Genomic DNA, 10863 nt, shown 5'->3' on the forward strand with positions numbered 1-10863 from the left:
GAGAGAGAGAATGAGAGAAAGACAGAGGGAGAGAGAACGCACCAGGGCCTCCAGCCACTGCAATAGAACTACAGATGCATTTTCCACCTTGTGCTCATGTATGATCTTGCATGCTTGCATCACCTTGTGCATCTGGCTTACATGGGACCTGGAGAGTAGAACATGAATCCTTAGGCTTCATAGGAAGCAACTTGACTGCTAAGCCATCTCTCCAGCTCTATTTATTTATTTATTTATTTTGGTTTTTCAAAGTAGGGTCTCGCTCTAGCCCAGACTGACCTGGAATTCATTATGGAGTCTCAGGGTGGTCTTGAACTCATGGCAATCCTCCTACCTCTGCTTCCCAAGTGCTAAAATTAAAGGCATGTGCCACCATGCTTGGCTTCCACCTTATTTTTTGAGACAGAGTCTCGACTTGAACCTGGAGCTCACTGACTCTACATTGGCTGGCCAGCAAACCCTGGGGATCCTCTTGTTTCTGCCCCCCAGATCTAGGATTACAGGCACACCACCATGCCTGGTTTTTAAGTGGGTGCCAAAGATCTGAACTCACATCTTTATGCTTGTATGGCAAGTGGTTTACTGAATAAGCCATCTTCTCTGCCCTTGAAACCAGTATTTTAAGTTTGGGGTCATTGGCACATGCTTGGTAAGGTATCATGGTTGGCCCAGGACCAGAGCCCAGTGTGACAATCTCCTACCAGTGAACCTTGAGGCTTGTGCTGCAGGTTTCACTATTGAACTGCACTTGAGTCTTTAATGACTGGTCCTATGGGTTCTTCCTTTGGTCAGCATCCTATGTGTAGATCTTAGAGGGCTGGAGATATCATTGAGGTCAGCTAGTGAGCACCAGGGGGAATGTGTGGATCATGTTCCAAAAGGAACATGCAAGGGTTTATTTTGTTTTGTTTCTGGTAATATAGAAAAACAGGTGTGTACACACCCATGCCTGGTATCCAGGGTGAGAGGAGGAGGGGACACAAATGACCAAAGGAAGGACAAATAATCCTCCAGAGGGGTGGGCTGAAGGGAGCTAGGTCTGACTTTCCAGACTGGTGGAGAAATAAGGATCGGCAGTATTTGGCCCGTAGGACAGCTGTGGGAACCTGGGACAGATAGAGAGGGTACTAGATGTTAACTGCGCCTGGGAGACCAGTGCCGTTTCTGCTCTGTACGGCTGGGCAGATAACTCTCTTGATGAGAGTTGCTAACAAGCTTGTCTACGTGTAATTGGCACAGTTTCACAAATTGGGGTTGAATCCTGCAAGCTGAAATTTATTAGCCTTTTCCAGTGTGACATGATGCAGAGGTACAATCCCATTCAATCTGCACACCATATCTCCCCTTTTAATTATTATTTTGTTTATTTATTTATTTGAGAGAGAGAGAGAAAGAGAGAGAGAGATAGAAAGAAAGAGAATGGGCTTACCAGGGCTTCCAGCCACTGCAACCAAACTCCAGATGCATAGGCCACCTTGTGCATCTGGCTTATATGGGTCCTGGGGAATCGAGCCTGGGTCCTTTGGCTTTGCAGGCAAGTGCCTTAACCACTAAGCCATCTCTCCAGCCCTATTACCTTTTTCATAGATGAGGCAAATGGGGCTCAGAGAGTCTGAGCAACGTACCTAACCTCAAAAAAGCAAGACATGGCAGCATTGAGAAGAAACTAAAACTCAGGCCAATGACTGTATTTGTAATCAGGGTCAAGCATGTCGAAGTCATTTTGTCTTTTCCATTTAATGATGCTGGGAATCAAATCGAGAGCCTCATATGTGCTGGGCACATGCTCAACCACTGAGCTACAGCCCCAGCCAGTTCTAGCTGGGTTAGAACCTTACTATGTAGCCTAGAGCTAGCCTCAAATGAATGGCCATCTCCCTGCTTTGGCCTTTCGAGTGCTGGGATTAAAGCTTGTCCTGCTATACTGGCAATATTTCAGATTGATGATGTTGACAATATCAAGTACTGGCCAGAACCAGAGCACAAGAACTCTTGGACAACGTGCTCAAAGTGTTGTAACCACACGCCCCATCTTGGACACTAACAAGCTTTTGTTGTAGGCTTGAGCATTCACGTTCCTCCAGTTCAACTCCCTGATATGTATTCTGGAGACTCTTGAGCACTGCAAGCACGGCTCCAGCGGCACTGGTAAGTATAGCAAAAACTGGCTGGCAAGGCGGCTCAGAGGCTAAAAGCATGTGCCACGGGAGCTTGACGGTTGGAGTCTGGATGCTCATAACTCACACACAGCTGGATGCAGCAGTGCGTGGGTCTGTAATCCCACCACGCCTACATCAGTGAGAGGTAGAGACAGGAAAATCCCACGGCTCACAGGCCAGCTAGTCTGACACTCTCAGTAATGAACAAGAAGAAACAAGAGAGACCCTGTCCCAAACAATGTGGAAGGCGAGGACCAACACCCCAAGGTTGGTCTCTGATCTTCATGCATGCTCTGTGCCATGTGCACACCCCCCAACACACACACACACACACACACACACACACACACATGCGCACACAGGAATAGCAAAATTTAGGTCTACAGGGAATACATAGGAAACAGAAAACTTAATTATTTTGAACACAAGAATTTAATACAAAGAATTGTTAACTAAGGGTCAGTTAACTGGTTATGGAGAGGTTATAAAAAGCACACTAAGCAATCACAGGAAGCCTTGAGGGAACAAAGATGAGCCCATGAAAACCCAGAGCACTCAGAGGCCGAGCTTGCAGAGCTCATGCAGAGAGCTGAAAAGGATGCTGTGGTCAGGGGTCTGGGGTCCAGTCTGGATGTGCTGACCCAGCTGGTGCTAGCTGCCATGAGGTGACACTCCCAGGAACAGGAAGCCCACAGGCCACTACAGAGGACTCAGGAGTCATTCCCTCCTCTCTCCTGCCTTGGCGTCTTCCCCTGCACTGCGAATTCACAGACTATTGGGAGGGTTAACAGCAAGGTACTGGCAATGCAGAAGCGTGGTTAGCAGGACCCACATAACAATCCCAGGGAAGGACTATGATTGGTTCTGTCAGGTCACATGCCCACCGATTGAACCAATGTTAGGGCAACCATGACTTATAGAACTGTCCAGGCCAGGTGGCATGCCTATCCTTATGTCCACAGTGGCCATCGGGCCTGTTGCTATCAGATGAAAGGGACAGGAAGTATGCTAGGAACATAGAAAAGAGCCACTAACTCACTCCAGGTGTTCTAATTTTTTTTAATTATGGCAATACCAGGTAATGTCTTTGAACATCAAGCTCTTCCTTATTTTGTTTTTAATATTTTTGCTTATTTGCAAACAGAGAGAAATGAGGGGGGATGGACATGCCAGGGCCTCTAGCCACTGTGAATTCCAGATGCATGTGCCAACATGTGCATCTGGCTTATGTGGGTACTGGAGAATTGAACCTGGGTCCTTATGCTTTTTAGGCAAGTGCCTTAATCATTAAGCCATCTCTCTAGCCCCCCCTTCCTTGTTTTTAACAGTTGCCTTCTGAGAAATTCCCAATGAAAGGATGACCAGTATGAATGCTGGCTAAAAGCTGTATAACAGAGTTGTACTTTAATATATATATATATATATATATTTTAAGGTAGGGTCTCACTCTAGCCCCAGGCTGACCTGGAATTCACTATGTAGTCTCAGGGTGGCCTTGAACTCACAGTGATCCTCCTACCTCTGCTTCCCGAGTGCTGGGATTTTAAATATTTATTTTTATGTATTTATTTGGAGAGAAAGAGAAAGAGAGAGAGAGAATGGGCACATGCCAGGGCCTCTAGCCACTGCAAACAAACTCCAGATGCATGTGTATGCCCCTTGGTGCATCTGGCTTTACATGGGTACTGGGGAATTGAACCTAGGAGGTTAGGCTTTGCAGACAACTGTCTTAACCACCGAGCCGTCTCTCCAGCCCTCAGGGTGGTATGTTTAAGTCATGTTAACATCCAATAACTTATGCTATTCAAAAGACTCTGGTGAGTAATAGAGACACAGAGAAGTTGAGTGATGCATACAAGGACACACAGCAGATGAGGGCAGAGATAAACGCAGAGCTCTGACTTCAGGACTCTCATTCTAACACTCTCCCCACAAAATGCGAGGGTTTAAGGTGAGTGTGGTGGCTCTGGCCAGTTAAGGAAGGGAGCTTCGTCTATTCTCTTCCCCTCGGAGGAGCTGGGCTAGCCCCTTCAGTGAGGAGGGTTGGCAGCTCCTGCTCTCAGAGCCCAGTCGAGCTCGGACAGGTGACATGCCTTGGCTGGCCCTGGCATCCTCCCAGTGGGCACTCTCAGCTCGCAGCTCTTCCAGGAGGCTGTGAAGATGACGCAGTGTGAGCAGAAGCTGTTGGTCTTGGATCTGCATCTCAGCCTAGAAAAGAGAAGTGGGGGGTTTGAAGAGCCCATCTGTTCCCATCAAGCCCCTTCCCATCTGTTGTAGTTACCATCTTGTTGCTGGCACAAAGCACCCCACCAAAAGCAGCTGATTGGATGAAAGTTGTTTATTTTGGCTTACAGCTTCTAGGGGAAGCTCCATGATAGCAGGGGAAAGACAGTAGAGTAGAGGCTGGACGTCCCTCCCTTGCCACAGCCAGTGGCAAACGTCAGCAGGTGAGTGTGCCACACACTGGTGAGGGGAAGCTGGCTATAAGTCCCGCCCCCACAGCAACACATCCTCTCCAGCAAGCATCTAATTCCAAAATTGCCACCAGCTGGAGACCTAGCATTCAGAAAACATGAGTATATGGGGCCACCTAATTCACACCACCACACCATCAGGTCTCACTGGAAGATGGCCTTGGGTTCACTGTGCACCCTGCGGAGGCTGCATCCTCCAAAGCCACAGTTTCCCACCTGCAAAGTCAAAAACAAATTACTCACCTTACGAGGATGGAGTGAAGTAGCCGCTTGAAAAACATGATTTTAGATGTGTCTAGCTTTTGACATTGTGACATGTGTTATCTACAGAGCTCACACTTGAGAACCACCCAATCAAAAACAAATTAAAAAACAAATGTGGGCTAGGGAGATAGCCCAGAGAGTAAAGTGCCAGCATTGATAACAGGAGGGCCTGAGTTTGGTTCCCAGAACCCGTATTTAAAATCCAGGGAGCACACACTGAAATACCAATACTGAGGACTTGGAGGCAAGTGGGTCCCTGGAGCTTGCTGGCCAGACAGCTGTCTAGTCAACTGGTGAGCTCCAGGCCTGTGAGAGACCTGTGCTCAAAAAGAAGTGGATGACATTCCCGAAGATGACACCCAAGGTCATCTGTGGCCTCTGCAGGCACATGCACACACACACTATGAACATATATGTGAATATGCACACACACCCAAGTCACAAAAAAGTTGTAATGTTTTAGGTACATTTATGATTTCATGGTGGGCCACATTCATGACCATCCTTGAGTACATGCATCTGACACCAAAACGGGTTAGACACGATTGCAAGTGTAACGTAATGCCCCACTGTAACAAACAAACCGACTCTCAGGTATGATGAACGTAGTGGCTTCTTTTGCAGATGGGAGCCCCTTAGAACTGTATTTCCCAATGCAAGGTCTGGGCACACCTGGGTTCCCCAACTCCTTTCAGAAGATCAACAAGGCCAAAATTATTTTCACTACAATGCTATGATAATCTATTCCATTTTCTTTTAGCTTCTAGTGGGGTTTTTCCCAGAAGCTAATGGCATGCAATATCTCAATAGATTGAGTGCAGAAACCAAACGGAGGACCAGCTGTCTTCTATTCAGCCAGATATTAAAGCAATTTGCAGCAAGGTAAATAGTACACTCTTCTTGCTAAATATTAGCTTTGGAAAAATAGTTATGAACAATATTTTGATTAATATGCACTGAGTTTGTTTAAATTCATCAATAAATAAATATTTAAAGTTTCTCAGCTTCACTTTTAGTACATATGAAGGAGGTTTTGGTGTCCTTGAAGATTTTGACAAGCACAAAGGGGACGGAAGACCAAAAAGTCTGAGCACCGCCACATTAGAGCACCATAGTCATCCACCTCCACTCCTTTTCCCCTCAGATTTTTTTTTTTGACTTATCCACAAGGAGACAGAGACAGAGAGAGAGAGACAGAGAGAGAGAGACAGAGAGAGAGAGAGAGAATGGACATGCCACGGTCCAGTGTCACTGAAAACAATCCAGACACATATGCCACTTTGTGCACCTGGCTTTATGTGGATACTATGGAATCAAACTCAGGCTGTCAGGCTTTCCATGAAAGCCCCTTTAACCACTGAACCATCTCTCCAGCCCCTTCCCCTCAGAATTTTATTTTTATACATTTTATCTGTTTTGCTTCCACTTTTAAAATGTTAAAATTTGATTCTATTCTGTGATGAGTTAATTTTTGCAACTATAATATTTTCAATGCTTGGTTGGCTGAATTCATGGAAGTGAAGTCTGCAGAGAGAGAGAGAGGGCCAACTCTAATTACCATCTCCTCCTGCCCCATGCTAACCCCCAATTCAACTCTGCCCCAGAGGAAATCTTTGTGGATGGTTCTCTCTCCCCTTCTGACTCTGGGCAGGGCATAACACAGGATTAGAGACACACATTCAAGGGCCCAGGATGTAGCTCAGTAGTAGAACCTTGCCTAGCAGTCCCAAAGCCTAGGGGTTGATCCCTAGCACCACTGGGGGGGCTTGGGGTCACAGTTTCAAAACATTGTCTATACAAGAGAAAATTATTAACATTATTTCACCACAAAAATAGTATTTTAGGGGGCTGTGGGCATAGCTTAGTGGCAAAGCATTTCATGTGCAATGCCCTAGGTTCAATTCTTAGCATTGAAAAAAAAAGTGATTTATTTTGCATATGTATGTGTGTTTGGTGTGCATACATGGATTCGGGGCCTCAAACTCTAACCTTCTTGCTTTTGAAGCAAGCACTTTACCAACTGAGCTACCTCCCAGCCCAAAAGTATTTAGTTTTTGTTTTTTTTTTAATTTGGTTTATTTGCAAGGAGAGAGTGAGTGAGTGAGAGAGAATGAGAATGAATGGGCATGTCAGGACCTCATGCCACTGAAAACAAACTCCAGACACATGCACCACTTTGTGCATCTGGCTTTAAGTGGGTACTGGGGGACTGAACCTGGCCATCAGACTTTGCAAGCAAGTGCTCTTAACTGCTGAGCCACCTCTCCAGCCCCCTGTCCAAAAGGATTTTAAGTTTATTCCAGACTGGTTACTTTACAGACGAGGAGCTGCACAGTTGGACGCTTGTGTCTGGTAAGCAGCTCCGAGGGCCACTGCAACCCCGGCCCCACAAGGAGTCCAGTCAAGTGCGCTCCTCCCTCTAGGCGTGAAGATAGGATTGCATCTAGTTGGCCTGTCTACCTGGAAACCCACAGAGGTTTTCTAAGACAATCCTACCTGTTCCCCAGATCGAAAAGAGCTTGTATTGGGATACAAACCTGCTCCCTGAGCTGCCTCCTTCTGTCTGGGCTGTTGTCCACATCTACTTAGGGACACCTCTCTAATTTGGGGCATGAAGGAAACACTACAGTGAAGAGTATGAAGTCTACCTTCCCAAGCAGCCACCAAGAGACCAAGCAGCACGACATATAGTTTTGTTTTGTTTTTTTAATCTTTTTTTTAAAATTTAATTAATTAATTAATTTATTTGAGAGCGACAGACACAGAGAGAAAGACAGATAGAGGGAGAGAGAGAATGGGCGCGCCAGGGCTTCCAGCCACTGCAAACGAACTCCAGACGCGTGCGCCCCCTTGTGCATCTGGCTAACGTGGGACCTGGGGAACCGAGCCTCGAACTGGGGTCCTTAGGCTTCACAGGCAAGCGCTTAGCCGCTAAGCCATCTCTCCAGCCCAGGACATATAGTTTTAGGGAAATAGTGCCCCAACAGGTGGGACTTTATCACCAGAAACTGGGGACAGGAACAAGCTGTGTGGATAAGTGTCCTCTTGCTGTCCCCTGCAGGGAAGTCCTGTAGCCGGGGGAGCTGGCTCCTTCTGCACGGATAGCCTGCTTGTTAACACTGCACAGCCAGACGCAGCATCAGCCTTTGCTACAACTTGTCTGTTTCCAACCTTCACATCACTCTGAGTTTGTACCTCCAAATGTACATTGTTAACCTCAATTCCTATGTACAGCTCTATTTTCTTAGGGTCCCAGGCCAAGATATGTTCACCAGGGTCCAAGCAGTCACTTGGTGAAGGAAAGACATCTCTCAGTGAAGTTGATACAACTATCACTTTTATTTTTTTAATTTAAGTTTTAAATTTACTTGCAAGGAGAGAGTGACACACACACTCACACACACACAAACACACACACACACACACACACACACACAGAGGGAGGGAGAAAGACAGAGACATAGGGAAAGAGAGAAGGGAAAGAGAGAAAGAGAGATGCATGCGCACACCAGAATGAACTCCAGACATGCATTGTTTTGTGTATCTGGCTTTACATGGGTATGGGGGAATTGAACCTGGCCCAACAGGTGTTGTACACAAGCACCTTTAACCACTAAGCCATTTCTCCATCCTACCATCATTTTGTGATTAAAAAAAAAAAAACCTGAGACTCAGAGCATTAAAGGTACCAACTAGAGGCCCCATAGCTGAGGGGCTGGGCGCATACCCAGGCCCTAGCAGAATGCTCAAATCATTCTGTCTAGCACTCAGCTTCCTATGTAGGCCATGACCTACTTCTCCAGACCTGAGGCGGCTATTGTGCACAGTGTTCTGGCCCTGGAAGGGGTGCCTGCAGGCCCCAAACTTCAGCCTGCTGCCTCTGCCCCAGCGAAAGCAGTGCCTGAGAGAGGAGGACTTTGGAAAATACAGGGAGAGGGGTCAGGGAAAAGAAAAGGCTTACCAACTCCTTCCTTAGCCACTCCAGGGTCTGCCCAAGATTCGGAGCTGAATCTGCTGCCGTTTCCATTTCAGTGTCCTTGAGAGAGACCTTGGCCATGACCTGGTTATGAGCCTGAGAACCTTTGATTCTTGCACCGTCTCCAGCTTCCTTCAGGCTGGTGGCAGAGTCTGAGAATGGGAGTTAATGAGAGCAGGACGTAGTTCACGTTGGAAAACGTAGTTTGATCGCTTTTTTTTCTTTCCTTTTTCTTCTCTTTCATTTTTTTTCCTTTAAAGGGCTTTAGTGCTTTGAATAAAACAAGGAAGGAGGGAGGGAGGGAGATCACTAGGGTCTGGGAACCTCAGAGCTTGCTGGTTTTAGAAGCCAAGAAGACCTGATAAGGACAGGATCACAAAGACACAAAGCTCTGAACAATGACGGTGATGGCTGTTAAGATCCAAGTTACTCTCTCAGGGCTTGTTTTATACTTTTCCATAGAAAATACACAGATGCAGCCAGGCGTGGTGGCACACACCTTTAATCTCAGAACTTGGGAGGCTGAGGTAGGAGGATGGCCGTGAGTTTGAGGCCACCCTGAGTTTGAGGCCACCCTGAGACTACGTAGTGAATTCCAGGACAGCCTGGAACCCCCCTTCCCCAAAACAAAACAAAGAAAGAAAGAAAACACACAGATGCAAAAATACCTCTCTTGGGCAATTTCTAACCCTTCCTCATTTTATAGAGTCTAGATAAAGGGGAACACCAGGAGGTCGAGATAGGATCGCCATGAGTTTGAGGCCACCCTAAGACTACACAGTGAAGTCCAGGTCAGCCTGAGCTAGAGTGAGACCCTATCTCAAAAAATAAAAAAGGGGAGCACCTATTTTCCTTGCTCCCTTGCTCCTGGACTGCTCATGTGACCCATGTCTAGCATAGACGATCAAAGCAGACATTTGCTTTTATACTTTAAAAAGATAATCTTGCTGGACATGGTGGCACTTGCCTTTAAACATCCCAGCACTTGGGAGGCAGAGGTAGGAGGATTGCCATGAATTTGAAGCCACCCTAAGACTACAGAGTGAATTCCAGGTCAGCCTGGACTAGAGTGAAACCCTACCTAAAATAAATAAATAAATAAATAAACAAACAAACAAACAAACAAACAAACAAACAAACAAACAAAACATCTTACGGGAAGAAACAACGTTCCTGGTTCTTCCTCTTTGCTCCTATTCTTTGTCTCTTCCTTCTACTTTGAATGTGGATGTGATGTCTGGAGCCACAGTGACCATCTTGCAAGCTTAAAACAATGGCCAAGGGCTGGAGGATTGGCCTAGTGGTTAAGGCATTTGCCTGCAAAGCCAAGGACCTTGGCTGATTCCCCAGGACGCACCTTAGACAGATGCACAAGGGAGCACATGCGTCTGGAGTTCGTTTGCAGTGGCTGGAAGCCCTGGTGGGCCCATTCTCTCACTCTCTCTCCCTCTTTCTCTGTCAAATAAATAAATAAATAAATAAAAATAAAATGTAAAAACAATGACCAAGGAAACAAAATAAAAGACTTGAGATCATGGTGTCACAGAGCCAGCAACATCTGCCAGGCAGGTGAGGCAGCCGACCCCATTTGCCATGAGCTTTCTATTGCTTGTAGGCAAACAGTCTTGCCTGATCTTATCGATTCTTCACAACACACCAGGGAGAGGGGATTCTTTAATCATCTCTTCCAATAGACACTTATTGAGTGCCTACTATAGGCCAAGTTCTACCCTAGGCACTGGCTGGGCATATAGCCGAAAACCAGAGCCACAAAGGCCCTGTTTTCATGGAGCCGGTATCTTTCCAGATGGAAACAAACAATAAGCCAGCTAATGCTGCAATGGAAATAAATGGGATTTGTTCTCATGTAGGATTTAAAAAAAATCATTCTATCTACTCCCACTAGAAAGCCCCAAAACTAAAAATTAACACCCGACATAACTGGCAAAACAAACCTCATTCATGCTGGAAGGACTTGCCCTTGGCCCAA

At 46.3% G+C, this 10863-nt stretch overlaps 1 protein-coding gene across 1 annotated transcript; it reads right to left on the reverse strand.

Annotated features, from left to right (window-relative positions):
- Positions 1-3837: 3837 nt before the first annotated feature.
- C8H20orf202 (chromosome 8 C20orf202 homolog) lies at positions 3838-8957 on the reverse strand. The gene is made up of 2 exons (XM_012951059.2): positions 8859-8957; positions 3838-4367 (listed from the first exon to the last, which is right to left on the reverse strand). Exons 1-2 carry the CDS (start codon positions 8952-8954, stop codon positions 4134-4136), a joined length of 330 nt encoding a protein of 109 aa, XP_012806513.1. The 5' UTR covers positions 8955-8957; the 3' UTR covers positions 3838-4133.
- Positions 8958-10863: the final 1906 nt, after the last annotated feature.

This window comes from Jaculus jaculus, chromosome 8 (genome assembly GCF_020740685.1).
Source record: "Jaculus jaculus isolate mJacJac1 chromosome 8, mJacJac1.mat.Y.cur, whole genome shotgun sequence".
Taxonomy (NCBI): domain Eukaryota; kingdom Metazoa; phylum Chordata; class Mammalia; order Rodentia; family Dipodidae; genus Jaculus; species Jaculus jaculus.